Below are 21,420 nucleotides of genomic sequence, written 5' to 3'. Positions count from 1 at the left end.
ATTTCTCCCAGTTTTAGAAGCTAGAGTAGATATGGTTTACATATATCTGTTATCTTCACATCATAAATTGCCCTTCAAGTGAAGTTTTCTCACAATATTATGGCCTACATATCTCAAATTTTGCCTCTAACCGTCTCCAATAGTTTTTTTTTTTAAAAAAAATTGTTTGGTTTAAATCTCCTGTTCCCTTTCACAGTTCTTAACATACAAAGAGAAGATAACGAAATGCGAAGCCAAACAGAATGATTTCTGCATTATTATTACCAAGATTACAAGGCTGCAGGACATCTTATTTCTCAAGTAATAGAAAAGCTTCTGAAAAACCCTCCACAATACCACCAAATTATAGAAATACATGGAGAACAACTTCCACAGTTCATAACAGTAGAGAATAGGAAACACCTCCTTTCTTCTAGCTTTTTTGTGTGGGAAATCCACCTTAAACTTTTGAAGGTAAATCTTGCAATCCACAAGCCATATTTGCTGGTACCGCAACGTCTATCATCTTTGGATAAGGCAAGTTCAAATCTGCTCAAGAGGAGAAGAAACAAATATAAGACTCATGATTTGAATGCTATAATTGGTGATGAGAAAAGCAGTCGGAACAATCACTCACTTTCCATGATGCTTTTGAATGTTTCCTGCAAAAGAAAGATGGTTCAGGATACGTGTTCGATCCATAAAATAAGCCGCAAAATGCGAAATGTTGTAGTCAAAGTTTCAGTCTATGTACTATACAGTATTTTTCTATGAATATAAGAATATTATTCTTTGTGAACGAAAGATATGTACAAAGTTACATCCTCAAAAAGTACCTTGCACACGAGCAAACCCAGAAACACAAGAAAAAGAAGATAAGTGCCATTGCAGTGATCAAATTATAGCAAATAAGCTGGAGTTATAGCAATTACCTCATCCTTTGTCAGCCGAGGGTTATAGAGCATCTCCTCTCCAACAGTCGTAACCTTAAAAAAGAAGTTTTGCTTATGAGCTAATAGTTTAATGCGACAAACTTAAGATATCAAAGGTATGTTACTTACTGAGAAGCCCTTATAGTCATGAGCAGGATACAGAAGAGTATCCTTTGGTAATGTGAATATCTAAAATACATGTAACAGTCAGCAGTTAATTGAGGATAGAAGGAATTGCTTTATTTTTGTTATTATTATATAAAATGCATTTAGAAGCAGCACATCTAATTTGCTTGCCTGTGAATGCACTGAATGGTACAGCTGATGCGAGCTTCCTCCCTGTAATTAGATTCATAATACTTATAAATTGAGATTTTTGAAAATATGTAGGTATCCATTCGAAAATAAATATGATTATGAAAATGTAGGAAAAGATGAGAAGAAAAGAGAGAAAAAAACATAAGCCAGAATGATTAATGGATTTGCCGGAAATGTACATGATTATGAGGGTCACACTGTAACCCCAGATACAACCCTAAATACAATTAATCACCAGCCTAGCAAAAAATGGGGTCTGAGTCCCCATAACACAAGATTCTTTCCCAAGAATAAGCAGATGATTGCCCGTCCAACAACTTTGCATGCATGTCACATTCACAACAAACTTTTAAGTTGCTTCCACTTTGAAAGCAACTAATCTTAAACATTATACTTCTAGACTATTTAATCATTTATTGTAAAAGCACATTGGCCATTGTCAACATTCTATAACGATAATGATAATCTCTAAGAATTCCTTTCTAGATAGCGTGCATAACTCTGTGCTTGTTAGTGCCTAAAAATTGCAAAAACATTACCTGGAAATCTGTCCTTCCACAGCCACGTATGAGTAGCGCATCGCCAGTGAAAGCCATTCTTGGATTAGGCTGATCCGGCCCATCTCCAGTTACATATGTCACACAGCCCAGAGTATGACCTGGAGTAGCTCTCACCTGCAAAAGAAATATGCTTTTGTGAATTCAAGTATCAAATAACTAAATGTAAATATGTAATTCTTTCTAGTATTACAAGAAATGTTAGCAGTTGGAGATAAGAATTACAATTGGTTCTTAACAAATTCGAGGCAAATCTTTTAACTCTGCTGTGCCCAAATTGGCTTGAGCTGCCATATAGATTTCACTTGGAGAAGAGATGAAAAAACTGCTTAGGGGGCCACCAAGTTGATTTTTCACACCTCACCGTGATCAAATGCAATTGCTAGATCCGTATTTGATAGTTTGCCATACTTACAATAATCATACTAATGATTTTATGTGCAAAGTGGGGGATCGGTTAGTTACCATGGTACTTTCTCTTTTTAATTTGTTGTTGCCTTAGTAATACTTCCTTGTAAACTAGTCTGTGCTTTGTAACTATACTACTTTTACTCAATTTTGTCCTAGTAGTATTTCCACAAAAACTGTTGTAGGCTTAGTAGCTACTCTAAACGTCTTTGTTAAATTTTTCTGGTTCAAAAAGAGCCAGATTCTTTCAGAAAAAGTTTATTAATTAATGCAATAATATAAATATGACTTCAAACATTCACAAGTAATTATTTAGAAAGGAATTGCCATAGATACGATTTTCAGAGAGTTTTAAATATCATTCCAGTTATATTTTTCTATCTTTATTATATTTTTTCCGACTGAGATGTCAGAAGACGAGAAAAATTGAAGACTTCAAAAGTTTAAAATAAAAGAATAAGATGTTGTTACCTCCAGAAAAAGATCACCAAAACAGATTTTATCACCATGCTCAACAAAATGGTCTGCTTTGGCGCTACTAGTTTTCGAAATAACAGACTTCACACCCGGAACCTTACCCTGTAAACAGTTTCCATTATGACAAAAGATAAATTCATCACATTAACATTGGATAGAGAGTTATTTATACACGCAAATTATAAAAAAGAAAATTTCGACCGTACAATGTTTTATATTCTTATTCTAATCCACTGTGTTCTGAATAAAAATAGCATGAGAAACATTGTTCTACGAAAAGAAAAGAAAACTAACCTTTATAATGCCTGTTCCAGTGACATGATCGGCATGCACATGAGTATTCATAGCATAGATGAGCTTCAACCCGAGTTCTTTAATAAGAGTTAGATCTCTGTCGATTGTTTTGTCAACTGGATCAACTAACTGTAACCAAAAAAAAGAAAAGAAAAAAGGTCAAATAAGCAGAGGTGGCAAAAAGGAATAAGAAATTTTCATCCTAGACTTCATTACTAAAGCTATCAATTAATCTTAGCCAACCAAACGATGCAATGAACAGCTGCATAGTTGGGTCATACATATTGAAATATGTAGCCCTGCTCAAATGAAATATAAAAGAAAAGGGGAATTCAGAATCCTTAATGAATATAGAGAAATTAAGTATTATGTTGGCTTATCTACTGTACTCCGAACATCAATTACCTGCATAAACTACTCTGTTTCTTTTTCAGTGTTGCTCAGATCATAACTAAACCGAGCACAAATTTTCATGGTCCAGAACCCCTCAGCTTTTAATTTCTTTTGGTTTGAACGATTTCCCTAAATCAAGTAACCGATTTATTAAAATTAACAGTTCTATTAGCTAGTAGCCATGAACAGTTAACAAATTCTGCAGTTCTATCAGCCGAAAAAGTGTTCAGAACCATTAAGTTCTACAGAATCAACAATTGGATATAACAAAATCCCTAATCTAAGTTTACCTATAGTACGTTTTAACCTAAAATCAAACCCCACATTGCCAAATTTTGAGAACAAAACGTCGATTAAAAGGAAACTTATGACGAATCAATCAAATCAACCTCTACAACCAAAACTACTCATCAAAAGCAAATCATCACAAACTTTTTCACAAATTTGGTCCCAGGGCATAATCGATCGGGGCTCTCACCACGGCGGGTTTCTCGGGGTGCCCGAGATCGGCGAGGAGGTACGTGTACGTCGAAGACTCTTTCTCGAAGAGCTGCCGAAAGAGAAGCCTCTGCGGCTTCCCCGAACCGCTGCTGTACGACGCCATTGCCCTAAACCTCGACCTCGAAGCTCCCGCGGCGCGAAGAAGCGAAGCGGGCGATAAGGGCGAAGACGCAGAACACGAAGGAGGAGAGGGAGACCAAGTAGAGGCGACGCAGCGGACGATCCGAAGCGGGAGCATCGACCTCGCCGCCCGTTTACTATATATAAATAGAGGGAGGTGAAAACGACGGAGGAAGAGGAGAGAGGGTAAACCCTACCGCTTCGATCGTGTTGAGGTGGGGGTTAATGTGAAATCGGTGTTCGCGGGGGAGGGTGACCGGAGCGATGATGTCGGCGCCGAGTTTGGTTTCGGAGAGAGAGTCGTCGCCGGTTTTAGCAGGGGAGAATTAGGGCCTTTAGTTGGATGTAATTAAAAATTAAAAGTAAAGTATAATTGATGATGCATGCAGTTAAAATTATAGTATTTATAATTATACATATTTTGTTTGATTATATATGATAAAAAACGTTGTAATTATAAATTATTTACTTAATTATATATAGTCGACAAGTGCATTTGAAAGATTTTATCACTTTACATTCACGGTGGTGGCATTACCTCTAATATAGAAAAGAAATATATTTTTTATTTAATAAATAATTAGGGAGGTAAGTTTCTGTTTTATTTGAAGTTATTTTTTTCGATTGCTGCAGTTAAAACTACTATCAATTTAAAACATAGTTCCAACTGCTGTAGCTCAGTAACTACTGCAGTTGGGTTTTCTCGTGCAGTTTCAACACCAGTAGTTAGACTCAAACGCATCGAGGTCACTAGAGTAGGGTATGTTAAGAAGAAACTACTATGTGCACTGGGTGTATACTTAACCTCTATACACCAAATCTACACCACCTTTGCTAACTAATTATTTGATTTAGATTTTTACCTTAGCTACTTTTGAATCACAAGATGAGAAAGTATAGACACGCTTAATTATAGAATAGTTAAATGTAACATTTTGAATAATATGATGGTAAAATAAAAATAAACTAAACTCTAGAAAGGCAATTTCAAATTTACCCTAGTTTTAAATGAGAAATAATGATGAAATTCTTATCGAGTCTGTTTAAATAACTACAAACTCTATGCTCTATTAGCTCATATCTATATAAATTCAAAAGTTACATTAGTTATTTAATGGCATTTAGTTTTTTTAATCACTTTTTTAAATATATTTAATAATATTATGTTAAACATATCACAATAAATCGGTTAAGCGATAAGTTTTATAGTTCCACCGAAAAAAATAGAAGCAGGCCCTATACTAGCGATTCGATAGGTTAAACTAGATTACAATCCTCTTTTATGTCATTCTAATATTAATTTGTGACACTTTAATAGTCCTACATCGGTTAATATGAAAAAGTTTATATTTGAAAAGTAGAGTAAAACTAATCATTGGATTATAACCTTTTGGATCAATGATATGTATCCAACGAGTTATTAATGCTTATGAGTATGATCATTAGAATTAGTATCGCAACCGATTTATCCAGCCAAAAGTATAAGGTGAGTTTACAATGGAGGAAAATATATGACACCCCAATAGTCCAACATCAGTTAAAAACTAGTAAGTTGGATCGTTACATTTGGTATAGGAGATAATTTATGAAACAAAAGTGTGTGAGGTGGGCTTGAAATGGAGGAAGTATGCAAACTAGGCCATTATAATTGGTAGCAAAGCCGATTTACTTTTGATCAATTTATCAGCCGAAAGGGTATGAGGTGGGCCTAAAATCAAAAGCGATTTACTAGTCAAAAGTGTGAAATGAGTCTAAAATGGGAGAAGACATTCCAATAGTCCAACATCAAATAACATAACATGGGTAAGTGCGAGGGGATTCTATTTAATTGGAAAATTAAAATTAATAACTGGGCTTAAGTATTTGGAGTCAATAGTTTGAGCCCAACGAGTTACTAGTACAATGGGTCCGCTTATTACATAATTTTTTTTGTCAACTTTGGTTACCAAAATTGCAAAGTATTACTCGAATGATATTTTGAACTGTATGAATTAGACCTGATAATTTGAAATTTCAATCTGTATCTACAAGGATTCCCATAGATTTGCGGGTATGAGTCATAATTTTTTTATTCAAAAAATTATGAATAAAATGAGCAGATATCTATTAAATTATTGGCATTTTAATCAACCCGCAAATACTCACAAGTACTTGCATATATAATTTTTTAAAAAATAAAAATAAATGTAAAAGTGAATATCTCTTTTTTTTCTTTATTATCTGTTGTATATTGTAATGTTTAAAATAATAAATTATATTTGATCTTTTAAAAATAATATATATATTATTTGTGCTTAGAAGGTACAAGAGCAAAAAGAAAAAGAAAAATAAAAAAATAAAAAAAAAACACATCGTAGATAACTCATATACCTGTTCGCCATCTGCATATGGATATTTATAAGAATAATGACTATCCAAAAATTTTTGAAAAAACTTCAAAAACTCTCCTGTGGTTTCGTAGTTTTTCACTTTGCCCCTATGTGGTTTAAAATGTATCAATTTACCCATCTGTGGTTTCGTTTTTATCTTTCCGGTATTTTTTTCGTTAATATTTCATTAAATTATATACAAAAAATTTTAGATACACAACTAAATTTATCAAATATTTATTTTAGTACCCTTTAATTTTAACTTTATCTGTAGGTTATCAAACCAGACTGTCTATTTGGTGTAGTATGAATGTCCAAGTCACCGAGGTTTTCTATGCGCCACGTGGGTGTACCAATTACATCCAATTTCCTCCAATTGCTAATATAAAACTTTGTGGGTCTTGTTCATTAAATTGTAGGTTTTGTAGCCCAACAATATCAACCTAGCTAGGCCCTAAGGATAAAAATTGTATAGGCAACGACCCCAAACAACTTATTTTGGGGACGAAGCCGACAGGCGCTGCATGGTGTGCGGGCGCCCATCGCACAGTCGGAAACAAAAAAGTAAAAAAAAGTAAAAATTCATGGGGTCTAATTTTTTAGAGAGAGAGAGAGAGAGAGAAGCAGGTGAGAGAAAGGGAGGGTTCCGGTGGGCGCACGCACATCACGCGGCGCCCATCGGCATACCCATACAATTTAATTTTGTCCGGGCCCTAAGCCATTCAGATTTTGGATATTAGATGTTGTTATTATTAATTAGTAGTACTATTATTCACTTGTTGAGAGTGGTAATGCCAAAAAGCTCTGCCGCTTAGTTATGGGTTTAATTTCTTGCGAATAGTTTTTGTTTTGAAAAGATCTGAATTTGTAAAGACAATTTTCGATAAGTTCCGTTCACAATTAGCTTTTTTTATTTTTATTTTTTTTCTTTTGAGAGATAGATGGTATATTACTCATTTTATTTTTTTTATTTAGAAATAAACTTAGCTAGAAATATAAATCAACTATGATTCAAACTTGAGACTTCGGATATCAACCATTATGTTTTTTGTCATTTGTACTAGGGACGGTCGGTAATTTTTTAAAATATTGAATATGAGCGGAAAATAAAATTATTTCTGGATAGTTTTTATATTCACACGTCTCATTTTTCTCGGTGCAGAGTTAATATTTAGCAGAGCGATCAATTATAGAAGTTGACATTGTTGGCTTAAATGGGTCGACGGTCAGCATTCTGTCCCGTGACAGGAGGTCATGTCGGACCGAGTCATGTTCGAAATGACGTAAGGCTGGGTGGGTCGAGTCATGTTCGAAATAACGTGAGGCTGGTTAGGCCAAGTCACAATCAAGACCCGTGGACGCTGTATCTGTACGCTTTAAGTGAATTTGTTGCGTATTTCTAACAGTTCGAGCTTTTGGGATTAATGGTTAGCGTCAACGATTCGATAATTGACAGTTTAAAAATTATAAGGTTAGAGGAATCGAGATGAGCAACTGCATGCAATTCACAACATGCAAAAAATTCTTAAGAACAGAATCATCCTGCCGTTTATTTGCAATAAAATGCAATCAAGCTGTTGAAATTTCTGTGCATGAAAAATGATGTCCTATACACAAAGCAATACTGGTGCTCATTAAAGATACCGTGAAATAATATGAAATAACTACCTTTTTTTTCTAAAAATTTAAGCTATCCGAAGTCGTCGGGATAGTATTTTTAATATTTATATCCAACGAAATCAAATAGCAGGATGCATCAATCTACACCATCGAAATTCCTGTGCATGAGAGCGCAGCAAATCACAACCATTTATTTAGTTATTTATTTATTTATTTATTTAGGTTCATAGCTTATAATATACAAATCTTAAAGAAGTGATGAATAAATAATATACAGCTCATTTTTTTTGACTAAATTACAAAAATATTCTCAATATATATCTTTTTTTTTATTTTTTTCTTTCTAATTTTCAAAAATCTATATTTTACCCGTTCAATATTTCAAGTTGTTGCATTTAGTTTCCCTCCGTCAGGGTTTCATTATTATTCCGTTCATTTCTGATAATAATTTATATCGGAAATGCCTTTCAAAAAAAATAAAAATATATTAAAAAATTATTTTTTTTAAAAAAAAGTAACAATAATTTGGTTATTTTGCCCTCTCTATTAACATTGTATCCCTCCGAAAATATTTCTAAAATTTTAATAGTCAAAATATATATTTTTAAAAATAAAAAAATAANAACAAAAAAGTAAAAAAGAATAAAAATTCATGGGCTCTAATTTTTTAGAGAGAGAGAGAGAGAAGCAGGTGAGAGAAAGGGAGGGTTCCGGTGGGCGCACGCACATCACGCGGCGCCCATTGGCATACCCATACAATTTAATTTTGTCCGGGCCCTAAGCCATTCAGATTTTGGATATTAGATGTTGTTATTATTAATTAGTAGTACTATTATTCACTTGTTGAGAGTGGTAATGCCAAAAAGCTCTGCCGCTTAGCTATGGGTTTAATTTCTTGCGAATAGTTTTTGTTTTGAAAAGATCTGAATTTGTAAAGACAATTTTCGATAAGTTCCGTTCACAATTAGCTTTTTTTCTTAATTTTTTTTTCTTGAGAGAGATAGATGGTATATTACTCATTTTGTTTATTTTATTTAGAAATAAACTTAGCTAGAAATGTAAATCAACTATGATTCAAACTTGAGACTTCGGATATCAACCATTATGTTTTTTGTCATTTGTACTAGGGACGGTCGGTAATTTTTTTAAATATTGAATATGAGCAGAAAATAAAATTATTTCTGGATAGTTTTTATATTCACATGTCTCATATTTCTCGGTACAGAGTTAATATTTAGCAGAGCGATCAATTATAGAAGTTGACATTATTGGCTTAAATGGGTCGACAGTCAGCATTCTGTCCTATGACAGGAGGTCATGTCGGACCGAGTCATGTTCGAAATGACGTAAGGCTGGGTGGGTCGAGTCATGTTCGAAATGGCGTGAGGCTGGTTAGGGGCCAAGTCACAATCAAGACCCGTGGACGCTGTATCTGTACGCTTTAAGTGAATTGGTTGCGTATTTCTAACAGTTCGAGCTTTTGGGATTAATGATTAGCGTCAACGATTCGATAGTTGACAGTTTAAAAATTATAAAGTTAGAGGAATCGAGATGAGCAACTGCATGCAATTCACAATATGCAAAAAATTCTTAAGAACAGAATCATCCTGCCATTTATTAGCAGTAAAATGCAATCAAGCTGTTGAAATTTCTGTGCATGAAAAATGATGTCCTATATACAAAGCAGTACTGGTGCTCATTAAAGATACTGTGAAATAATATGAAATAACTATTTTTTTTTTCTAAAAATTTAAGCTATCGGAGACGTCCGGATAGTATTTTTAATATTTATATCCAACAGAATCAAATAGCAGGATGCATCGATCTACACCATCGAAATTCCTGCGCATAAGAGCGGAGCAAATCACAACCATTTATTTATTTATTTATTTATTTATTTAGGTTCATAGTTTATAATATACGAATCTTAAAGAAGTGATGAATAAATAATATACAGCTCATTTTTTTTTACTAAATTACAAAAATATTCTCAATATATATCTATTTTTTTATTTTTTTATTTCTAATTTTCAAAAATCTATATTTTATCCGTTCAATATTTCAAGTTGTTGCATTTAGTTTCCCTCCGTCAGGGTTTCATTACTATTCCGTTCATTTCTGATAATTTATATCGGAAATGCCTTTCAAAAAAAAAAAGAAATATATTAAAAAATTATTTTTTAAAAAAAAGTAAGAATAATTTGGTTATTTTGCCTTCTCTATTAACATTGCATCCCTCCGAAAATATTTCTAAAATTTTAATAGTCAAAATATATATTTTTAAAAATAAAAAAATAAAAAATAAATATTTATAAATGTTTTTTTATAAATTAGCTGCTTTTCTTCTTCTTCTTCTTCTCCTTCTTTTCGGTTCTATAGTCCAGGCAGCAGGACGGCAAGTGGAAGTGGGCACGGTTGCCAGACTAGCAGCAGAGGTAGTTCTTTTGGCTTCGGAACATGCATTACTCCTCAACTTTTGCTTTGGGAGAGCGCGTCTTGGCCTCTGCTTCTGAAAAGTGATTTCAAGTCTAAAAATGATTTTAGGTTCAATAGAGTTTTTTTTGACAAAAGTGTTGAAAATTTTGACTTTATTTTTCAGAATCAGAAAGCTGATTTTGAAGACTCCAGATCAGAAGCAGACAAAAAGTTGCTTCTTGAAATCTGATTCTTATTTTGGATTCAAATTTTAAATTTTTATTTTTATTTTAGATTCAAAGTTTAAATTNAAATTTTGACTTTATTTTTCAGAATCAGAAAGCTGATTTTGAAGACTCCAGATCAGAAGCAGACAAAAAGCTGCTTCTTGAAATCTGATTCTTATTTTGGATTCAAATTTTAAATTTTTATTTTTATTTTAGATTCAAAGTTTAAATTTAAATTTAATTTTAATTTTTAAATTTAAAATTCTTATTTGAATTTTTTAATTTCAACTTTGAAATCTAAAATTTAAAATTTAGATTTTAAAGTTTAAATTTTAAATTTTATCTAAAATTTGAATTTTGAATTTTTATTTTAAAATTTAAGATAAAATTTAAAATTTGACATTTTAGATTTTTAAATTTAAAATTTTAAAATTACAAGTTTTAATCTTCAAGTTTTAAATTTTAAAATTTTAAAATTAAAATTTTAAATTTTAAATATTCAAATTTATATATTCAAATTTTAAACTTTAAATTCACTTTCAAATTTTAAAATTCAAAATTTTAAAATTTTAAACTATGAAATTTAAAATTTAAATTTGGATTTAAAAATTCAAATTATAAATTTTAAATTTACATTTAAAATTAAAATATCAAATTTTAAATTTTGCACAATTTTGCAATTTAAAAATTTTAATTTTAATTCAAATTTAAATTTATTTTAAAATAAATTTTAATAAAAATATTAATTTATGCCAGCATCAAAAAAGTTTTGCTACACAGTTTTACAAAATCATTTCAGAAAAATCACTTTTATTTAAACTCAATCAAACATTTTATAATTTTTAATCAAAATCATTTATCCAAACTAAAATCGATTAGGCATAAATTACTTTTTCAAGATGCACGCCAAACGGGCCGGCCATAAGCTGCTGCTTCTGATTTTTTTTCTTTTTCTTAAATTTTATTTTGGTTGTTTTTGGGGCTCGTCTATTTATATAATTTGGTGTGGAATTAGGTTTCATTTGGGATTGCGGGGAGATTGCGTTACGTTGGATTATCGCAATATGTGCGAAAGTACATTGGACTTATCGCAATATTGCGTTCCGCATATTGCGATAAGTCGATTACGATATATTTTCTGTGGTCCCACTGGATAACGCAAAAGTATATTCCTATATATTTTTTCCTCAACTCCATTTTATCTAATAGCGTTAGATAGGTATCAATACCAAACGAAGCCTTTGGTATTGAAGCCTATCTAACGCGTTTGGTATTGAAGCCTATCTAACGCTATTAGATAAAATGGAGTTAAGGAAAAAAGATATACTTCTACGTTCTCCGGTGGGGTAGCAAAAAATATATCGTAACCTACTCATCACGATATACGAAATGCAATATTATATAAAAAAATAAATATAATATTTTTTCAATATAACGTAAAACAATCTCCCCCAACAATTCCAAACGAAGCCTTAATGGGTGTGCAGCAAGCGCTTTTTCCTCGGGCCCAAGTCTCAACGACTGCCGCAGGGCGTATATGGCTACGGTCCGAAGACGCAGCCAGCAAGAGTTACGCGACAAGCGCTTTGCGACGAAGCGCGGCCCACCCGCCCATCATCCCATGCCCTCGCCAAAGCCGAAGCCCACTTTCGGCTCTCCCGCCGAGGCCAACAAAAAACGGGGCCGACCCACAACTCTTTCTCGCTACTTCCAAAAAATCTCATCTAGTTAAAAAAATAAATAAATAAATAAATAAAGTGGATAAGGTGATATGATAAATTATTATTTCCACCTAAATTTATTTCTAAATAAAATAAATAAAGTGGATAGCGTGCTACTTATCTCTCAAAATAATAATAATAATAATAATAATAATAATCTCACTAATTTATGTAAAAATATAAACATAAGTGACTTTTTTCATCAAAAAACCAAAATTAATCGGACCGATGATAATTTTTAGTTTTTATCAACCACAAATTCATAGTGCAAGTATTCCTCCCATTGGAAAAGAATGCAAGTGTTCTTAGTCTATTTGAAAGTTATCTGATATTTTATTAAATTTTTTAAACTATCGAACACTCTTATGAAGTATCTGACATGTTTTAGACGCGTGTTATGTGAGTATTGGTATTCGATGCGTACCGGACACAACATCATAAATAAGAAAAAATATCTGTACATTATAGTTGTATATCTTCCACAAGAAATTCTAAATTTAAAAAGTTATTTTCTATTGAAATTGCAAGTTCAAAAGAGACACCAGCTTAAACTAATAACTAGTTTACTAATTCTTAGTCTCAACTCATCTAATAAATTTTAAGCAAAATTTCTTTTTTTTTTTTTTGAGAGATAGGTAGCACGCTACCCACTTTGTTTATTTTATTTAAAAATAAATTTAGCTGTAAATATGAATCAACTAGGATTCAAACTGGGGTCTCGGGGCAAAATTTCAAATACTCTCTCCTGTGGTTTACTGTCTATTTACTTTAACATTATTTAATTTTCACTGTATTATTTAAATATTCTCTTATTTATGTTTACGTTTTTAGTTAGCATCCATCGTTATCTCACTATTAAAACCATTACGTACCGAGCACTAAAAAATATATAATATATAAGTGATACAATAAAAATTATATATTAATACTAAAATAAATTAAAGATAAATCACACGAGAGTATCTAAAGCTTTTTCTAAATTTCATTGATTTTATTTTTGTGGGTCATAAGCGCTAATAAATCATTCCAAAAGCACGTTTTTATCACAAAGGTGCACCCATTGCATTTAAAGGCTTCGACCTGATTCATCTCACTTGGATGTTAGATTTATTGCTGAATTTTTTTACTGTTACGTCTAATTACGGACCGTAGTTTTATTTAACTTATTAGTCTCTTATACCTATTATTGTGAGACAGATTAAATAACCAATAATTTTGACCAAATTTTATCAGACTTAGGGAATGTTTTGATTCTACGTAAAATCGTGAAAAATAATTTTTTGTGGGAAAATTTTTTTTTACGTTTTGTAGTGTTTGGTTTGTAAGGATTTTTTTTTTTTTTTTCATCAACATTTGTTTGGTTGAAAGAAAAAAATCTACATTTATTTGATTGGGTAGAAAAATATGAATAAAAAAAGTTTAACGCAGCAACGCGAAAAAACACCGAAAAATATAAACTTCTATTTTTTCAAATATGTAAAAGTATTTTTACGAAAAAATAATTTTATATCAAAAATGATTGTTCAATTCGTTTTATGTTGAATCAAACGCTACCTTAACTTTCAATGTAATCACTGATCGTTTCTCGTGGGAGTGATAAAGAGTTTAATAGTTAGTATTTGAGGTCTCAAATTTGAATTCGAGTTGATTCAGCTAAGCTTATTTTCAAAAAAAAAAAAAAAACATTTTCGGCCAAAATTTGAGATGCTCCAAAATCGTGCCACTAAAATCTGCCAGGTAGTTTTTTTTTTTTTTTTTTTTTTTTTTTTTTTTGGCTTTGACCTTTTTCTCTCTCTATCCGCACGCAGATTCCGCCAACTTCCATGCAGCTCCTCGTTCACGGGCTTTGGATTATTATCCCCCATTTCCCCATTTTTCCCAATTTCTTTAAAACCCCACAAACAAAACACACACCACACCCACCACTCTCTCCCTCCACTCCAACACTACGGCAGCTACTAAAGATCACAGCTAAAGAGTTAATCTACTGCTTGTTTCTTCTTCCGTTGTATCTTTCTTATAACGAGAGGAGGCTTATTCATGAACCACATGTCTCCTCTCTCCTCCTCCTCCTCCTCCTCCGTCGTCGCTGTTGTCGTCGCCGTCTTTTTCTTCTGCTTCTTCTCCTCCTCTTTTGTTGCTTCTAGTGTTGGGATTAGCAATGCGGCGTGCCGCAACGCGACGAGGAAGAGAGCGGCGCCCGTCCGCCACGCGCTCTCGCCGAACTTCTACGGCGCGACGTGCCCGAACGTGGAGGAGATCGTCGCGTCCGTCGCCGCCGCGCGCTACCGCGAGTGCCCGGCGGCGGGTCCCGCCACCATCCGGCTCTTCTTCCACGACTGCTTTGTCGAAGTAATCATTATTTTTATCGGCTCCGAATTTTATTCACGTGCTGATTGAAAAAAAATCTAAAATATAATAGTCATATAAATGGCCCATGACAACGTCTCCAACCAATCAAATTATTTTCTTATAAAATTTATTTATTTTACTATAATTTTTAAAAATTATTTTTATTATATTTTTTTCTAAAAAAATTAGATCGGCTGATTTTAGAGTAAATTTACTCGTGTTGGTAGGGAACATTGTAAATTTTTAGAAAGGCGTATTTTAGCGGAGCCCAATGGCTTTTTGCTAACGTGTGCCGGAGAGGAATGGGTGCACCACGTCAGCGGTGGACCGTGTGGAATGCTACTCTCCATATCCAATCCCTATATATTTTTTTCTTTTTTTTTTTTCTAAATTACCACTAATATTAATTGTAAACATTTTTAGTTTTCTTCTTTGATAAAGGATGCGGGCAGAATCAAACTACCAATTGAAGACACAATTTCAACCGCTCATCAACTTTATATTATATCGATCATTTCTTTTTAAATAACGGTAACTTATTGTGTTTTTAAATTTACTTTGTTGGTGGATCCTTTTCTGGTTGACATGATGATCAAGTTCGTGCAAAAAGTTTTTTCCTTTTAAGGGAGGAGGGGCTAATGATTGGCTCTGGATTTTTTTTTCCTTTTTAAATGTGAAATTTAGGGCTGTGATGCGTCCATTTTAATTGCCCCGACATCTGGTGGGGGCGCTACAGAGAAAGTGGAGCGGGACGTGGAGGAGAACAAGAATCTGGCGCCGGAGGCGTTCGAGGTGGTGGAGATTGCGAAGGCGGCGGTAGAGAGCAAGTGCCCCGGAGTGGTGTCTTGCGCCGACATCCTCGCCATTGCGGCACGGGATTTTGTACATCTGGTACGCTTTCTTCTTCTAAGCCCGGTAGTTTCACCGTCCAATTCATAAAGTATCTTATAATAACTTGCGCGCTATAGAGATTTTTTATTTATTTATAATACCCGCAATATAGTTTGACTTGAAATAAGGAGAATTTAGTTATTACGTTCAAACAAAAATAATGTGCCAAACAAAATATTTATGCATGCGAACATAAGTGGTATATGTATACAATGAGTAATGTTACAACTTACAATTCACAAGGACAGGGTTTTAAACCATCGATTATACATGGTAATTATAGTAATCAAAAACTAATTAAAAGTGTTATATTAGCACATGTAAAAAAAAAATAAATAAATAAATAAATAAATAAGTAAAATTTGTATATGGTCAAAGTAGTATAAGTAACTTATTTTAACTTTAATGGCTAGCACACAAGTGGGGATAAAAAAGCCTCCCTATTGGATCGGATCCCACGTGATCACGTGACTACGTGAGGGGACAAGTTAGTTCAATGCCCGTTAATAGAAAGAGTTAAATAGATAACGGCATGTATTAAGATGCAACTCACTAAAAAATAAGTTCTAATAATAATATAACATTTTTAACTCTTCTGTGGTTACTTTTTTATGACCAAATTGTTTTTTCCTTAAAATTTCTTCTTTTCTCTCTTTGCGAATTCCTATTCACTATTTAAATTCTAAATTAATTCAGTCCTATTTTGATTAGGTACCAAATGGAATTTTAGGTGGAACAACTACTAAATAATTCCCCAAACTAAACCAAATTAATTAACATTAGAAACCCTTAATCACTATAGCGCTGTTTGGATTGCGGAGAGATTGCATTAGGTGCTATGAGAAAGTCCGATAAAAAGGTATCTTATTTCTTTCCGTACTTAATGTAACGTTGTGACGATTTATTTTCTACGGCCCAATTGAAAAATAGAGAATTATATTTCTATAATATTTGGTGACCTCAATGCCAACCTAATGCGGTCAATTTAACTTTAAAGTTTTTGAAAAAGCACGACTCAACTAAGCTGGTCCGAAATTTTTGTTGAGTTCGACAATATTACAATCGGCGCGGAAAACTTTTAAACGGTCATAATTTTTCGCTCGAGTGTTCGTTTTTAGCGTATAACTCTAATTGAAAAAACACTTTTCGAAATCTATGCGTCGAATAGTAAAGCAATTGACATCGAGTTTGCGCCCAAATTCAATTGTTTAGAACTTCATTTTTGCAAGTTTAGGTTATTTTCAGTAAGTTTTATATTTTCTATTTTGAATCCGATTATTTGGTTATTTCTAATCGGCTTATGTTTAGAGATATATTAGAATTTATTATCTTCAATTATAGTAGAATTTGGGTATCAACGCTATATATGTATAACGTTCAGTTAATGTAATTAGTTTTTAGAATTAAGTAATAATATTTGTATTTTTGTCGAAGAATTATGTTCTTCGTGTATCTCTTTTTTCGCCCTTATGCTTCTTCCTGTTTAACATGACTTAGGCCCGCATCACAACCGTACCCTAATCTCTCTAGGAGTTATTAGTGCAAGGTTAATCACACTCCAATCTCATTTGTAGGCTCTTAAGGGTTTTAATGAGCTCAATATATTTGTGGGTTTGGAATTAAATTGGTGGTCATTTTTTTTTTAAATGACCTGAATGAAGGATGTATCTGGTTTCTTAAATTACTACGCTAGCTCTTTCAAAGCGAAGTTTTTATGAAAAAATAAATTATACATTTTGCATCTCAAATCTTAGATTGGAATACCTTTTGTTTTTTTTTTTTTTAAAGCAAATTAAGTTATCCTTATTGAATTGGATCACCTACAGTAAATAGAAAGTAGCAGCACCTAACTTGTTGAGATATTTTTTAGGCTTAATTATGTTATACTACACTGTTCTTTACCTTGTTTTACTTTTTATACTGTACTTTTCTTCTTTTTTTTTTTAAGTCTACCATTTGAATATCCATTTTCTTAACCCCTCTACCGTTTGGTTCGGGGTTAAGAAAACGCTAGTTATTCCAGAAATAGGATTAAATTCAGGGTTAAGATGGGGTTAGAGTATTTTTGTATTTGGTTGGGGGTTGAAGTTAGTTCAGGATAGTAAAAAATAATGTTTGGTTGGAGTAGGTGGGATAAGAAAAATAGTGACTGGTAAAGAGATAAAAAGACGAAAATACCCTCACATTAATGTATTGAAATAAAAGCTTTTTTTTATTTTAAAATTCTATGATTGCAAATAATTTTGAGGAGTAAAATTAAATTAATTTTAACGTAATTTTGTACCAAAAAATATTTCTCACTATTTTTTTGTGACTTTGAAAATTTCTAAAATTTAATAACAACTATATTAAAATTTTCTTAAGTTCAAATTTCACTCGTATTTGCATTTCCCGAACTATTTTAATATTTTACTTATAACTGCATTTTAACCCTCAAAAAATGCAATTATAACTGAAGCCTAACCCGGGGGGTGGGGTTTGTTAACCCCACCCCAAAAGATGGGTGTTTGGGAGTAAGTATGGGGTTAAGGGGTTATTCCACCCCTTAACCCCATACCAAACACTCAAACAGGGGTGATAAGCAATAAACTTATTATTTTTAGATAAAAAATGTTAAAAATTGGTTGAAAGTGACCGCGCATATATTTTAACTCGTTGGACAAGAAAATAGTAAAATATATGAAAAAATGAAAAAAATAGTAAAAAATAATTTGAAATAAGTATTTAGTGACTCTATCATAAATTTTTTTTTTTACTATTTATCCCCTCTTAATAAAGTGATTAAATTTTATTTAAAATAATAGATTTGTTAACATGAATATAGATCGGCAAGAAAACAACACTTGAGATATTAATAACTATGAGAAAAGAAAATTATAAGGTAGAAAAGAAAATAACACTAAAATATAGTGTATAGATTAATAAAATATAGGAAAAACTTCAAAAGTCCCCCGTGTGGTTTCGCACTTTCTCACTTTAGTACCATGTGGTTTAAAGTGTATCAATTTAGTACCATGTGGTTTCGCACTTTCTCACTTTAGTACCATATGGTTTAAAGTGTATCAAGTTAGTACCCTGTGGTTTCGCACTTTCTCACTTTAGTACTCTGTGGTTTAATATTTCGTTAAGTTATATACCCCGAAATGGATAATAAAAAAAAAAATTGAAACCACAGGGTACTAACTTGATACAAAAATGAAACAACAGAGTACTAACTTGATACACTTTAAACTATATGTTACTAAAGTGAAAAAGTGCGAAACCATAGGTACTAACTTGATACATTTTAAACCACAGAATATTAAAGTGAGAAAGTGTGAAACCACATGGAGTTTTTTTGAAGTTTTTCCTAAAATATAATATGGTAATAACGTATTTGAAAAAAAAAAGAGTAGAATAGTGCATATGAATATAATAGAAAAGTACGGTGTAGTGGGATGTAATTAACCCTATATTTTATACAACTTATGTGCATAGAATTTTCATATAGATCGAAGAGGTCATATCGTCGCATAGATCTTAGCCGTCGGCATTCGACGATTGAGATCCATTGTCTCTGATATGTGGTAGTATAGATCTCAGCTACTGACATTCGACGACTGAAGTCCATTCCGCTACAAGTGCGCGGTGAAAAAATACCATGTGCAGAAAATTTCTGCACACAGAAAAATCATGCCCAAAAATTCCAGGCATAACATATGACAACACATTTTTCAGATTCCATAGATAAGTCTTTTCATAATCTGTCTTATGGGTAGCAGACAAAAGAGCTACCAGATTGACCTGCTCAGAGATTCGGTAACCATTTGGATTATTAGTAAAAGACATAATCTGCCAGTTCATTCACTACAAAGCTTAATGGATTGTTTCTTTTAATTAATTAAAACCTTTTGTTTTCAAAGCTAGGAGGTGCTTGGAAGTAATCATAATTTCACAAGTTTAGAATTTTTGGAGAAGAGGCAACAAATTAAAAGGCCAGCATTCTGTTTCGTGACGAAGGTTGAGTAGAGCTGAATTACAATCGAAGTTCGTAGATGCTGTATTTGTGCGCTTTCAGTAAATTAATCGTTCATTTTTTTTAAAAAAAAGTAGAACATTTGGAGCACTATTAGGACCGAAGATCCAGCAATTATTGCCAAAATTATCCTTCAAAATAATAAAATTAAAAATTATATATATTTATTTATTTATGGAACAAATATGAATAATTTGATTACTTCTGTCCTCTTCATTAATGCTATACTCTCCTGAAATTGTAAGCAAAATTTTAAAGAGACATAATGTAGGTTTTTGAAATTGTGGTGCCCCACTTCTACGAAGGTCATATATTCTAAAACTATTCTAGCTCTAGAACTCTGATAACAAATATGATGCCTCACTTTTTAGGAAGTTACTCATTCTACAACTACCCCAGCTATAATTAACATGCTTAACATTTTTAACCTCTTGGGCCGAATCCTCCATCAATATATTATAGCCGGATTAAGAGATTTGGTCGGCCTAGTTATCACCAAATATGTTATAACCAGGTTAAGAGATTTAGTCATATTATATATTTTTGAATAAACTTCAAATACCACTCTTGTGATTTCGCACATTCTCATTTTAGTACCTTGTGGATTAAAGTGTATCAAGTTAGTGTCATGTAATTTTATTTTTACCTTTTCGTCAACCTCTTCGTTAATATTTCGTAAAATTATTATATACAAAAAATTTCAGATACCCAACTTAGGTTTATCGAATATTTACTTTAGTACCCTTTAATTTTAATTTTATCACTGATTTAACAAAAAAAATTAGTGAAATCGATAATAAAAAGATAAAACTGAAACTACATGGCACTAAATTGATACACTTTAAACCATATGATACTAAAGTGAGAAAATGTGAAACACGGGTGTGAAACACAGGGTTGGTATTTGAAATTTTTTGTATATTTTTTATATAGAATTATTTTAAATTTTATAACTATCAAAGAAAGTCAGAAATAAATAAATAAAAATAGAATCCTGATATTGTGAATTTGCATGCATGCATGCAGGCTGGCGGTCCCTACTACCCGGTGAAGCAGGGCCGGCGGGACAGCAAGGTGTCGCTGGCGTGGAAGGTCCGGCCGAACCTGCCGCGCGCCAACGCGACGGTCGACGACCTGCTGCGCCTCTTCCGGTTGAAGGGCCTGACGCGGCGCGACCTCGTGGCGCTCTCCGGCGCGCACACCGTGGGGTTCTCGCACTGCGACCAGTTCGTGGCCCGCCTCTACGACTTCCGCGGCAGCCGCGGCCCCGACCCGGCCATGGACCCGCGCCTGCTGAAGGCGCTGCGCATGTCCTGCCCCCACGCCGGCGGCAACGCGGACGTGGTCGCGCCCTTCGACGTGCGCACGCCGTTCGCGTTCGACCACGCCTACTACGCCAACCTGGAGGCCAAGATGGGCCTGCTCGCCACCGACCAGGCGCTGTTCCTCGACGCGCGGACGCGGCCCGTCGTGCAGGAGATGGGCAGGGACAAGGCGAGCTTCTTCGCGGCGTTCGCCGAGGGGATGGAGAAGATGGGGGAGATTAGGGTCAAGAAGGGGAGGACGGGGGAGGTGAGGAGGCTGTGTAGTGAGAGCTTGCCCATGATATAAATAAATAACAAATATTTATTAAGACTTTTGTTTGATTAATTAATAATTGTGTGGGTTTGTTGTTAATATACATAAACGCGCGGATCATTGCTTTTTTAGTTGTTTATTCTTGTTTTTTTAGAATTGGTATTTGACGCAGAGCTAATTTTGATATTACAAGAGCAAAAAAAAAAAAATAAAAAAAAATAAAAAAATCATTGCTAGATAAGGATTTGAGGGA

The 21,420-nt window shown here is 33.2% G+C and overlaps 2 protein-coding genes across 2 annotated transcripts; one reads left to right on the top strand and one right to left on the bottom strand.

Moving 5' to 3' along the window:
* On the bottom strand, positions 224-4,225 carry LOC109721868 (persulfide dioxygenase ETHE1 homolog, mitochondrial; the record flags this gene model as incomplete). The annotated part of the gene is given in 9 exon segments (XM_020249666.1): positions 224-528; positions 617-641; positions 912-965; positions 1,041-1,100; positions 1,209-1,250; positions 1,769-1,903; positions 2,666-2,773; positions 2,966-3,094; positions 3,837-4,225. Coding segments are annotated over 9 exon segments (903 nt in total). The 3' UTR covers positions 224-439.
* On the top strand, positions 14,219-21,262 carry LOC109722388 (peroxidase 19). The gene is made up of 3 exons (XM_020250438.1): positions 14,219-14,683; positions 15,368-15,574; positions 20,616-21,262. Exons 1-3 carry the CDS (start codon positions 14,372-14,374, stop codon positions 21,198-21,200), a joined length of 1,104 nt encoding a protein of 367 aa, XP_020106027.1. The 5' UTR covers positions 14,219-14,371; the 3' UTR covers positions 21,201-21,262.

This window comes from Ananas comosus, linkage group 16 (assembly GCF_001540865.1).
Source record: "Ananas comosus cultivar F153 linkage group 16, ASM154086v1, whole genome shotgun sequence".
In the NCBI taxonomy this organism is placed as follows: Eukaryota; Viridiplantae; Streptophyta; class Magnoliopsida; order Poales; family Bromeliaceae; genus Ananas; species Ananas comosus.
The sequence above is the reverse complement of the archived record's forward strand: the minus strand, read 5'-3'. Positions and strand labels throughout refer to the sequence as shown.

What these genes read in the sequence shown, in the direction of transcription:
- LOC109722388 (XM_020250438.1), top strand. Translation starts at nt 14,372, where the DNA reads ATGAACCACATGTCTCCTCTCTCCTCCTCCTCCTCCTCCTCCGTCGTC. An exon ending in TCCACGACTGCTTTGTCGAA is followed by an intron (nt 14,684 to 15,367) that starts GTAATCATTATT and finishes TGTGAAATTTAG; the next exon opens with GGCTGTGATGCGTCCATTTT. An exon ending in CACGGGATTTTGTACATCTG is followed by an intron (nt 15,575 to 20,615) that starts GTACGCTTTCTT and finishes GCATGCATGCAG; the next exon opens with GCTGGCGGTCCCTACTACCC.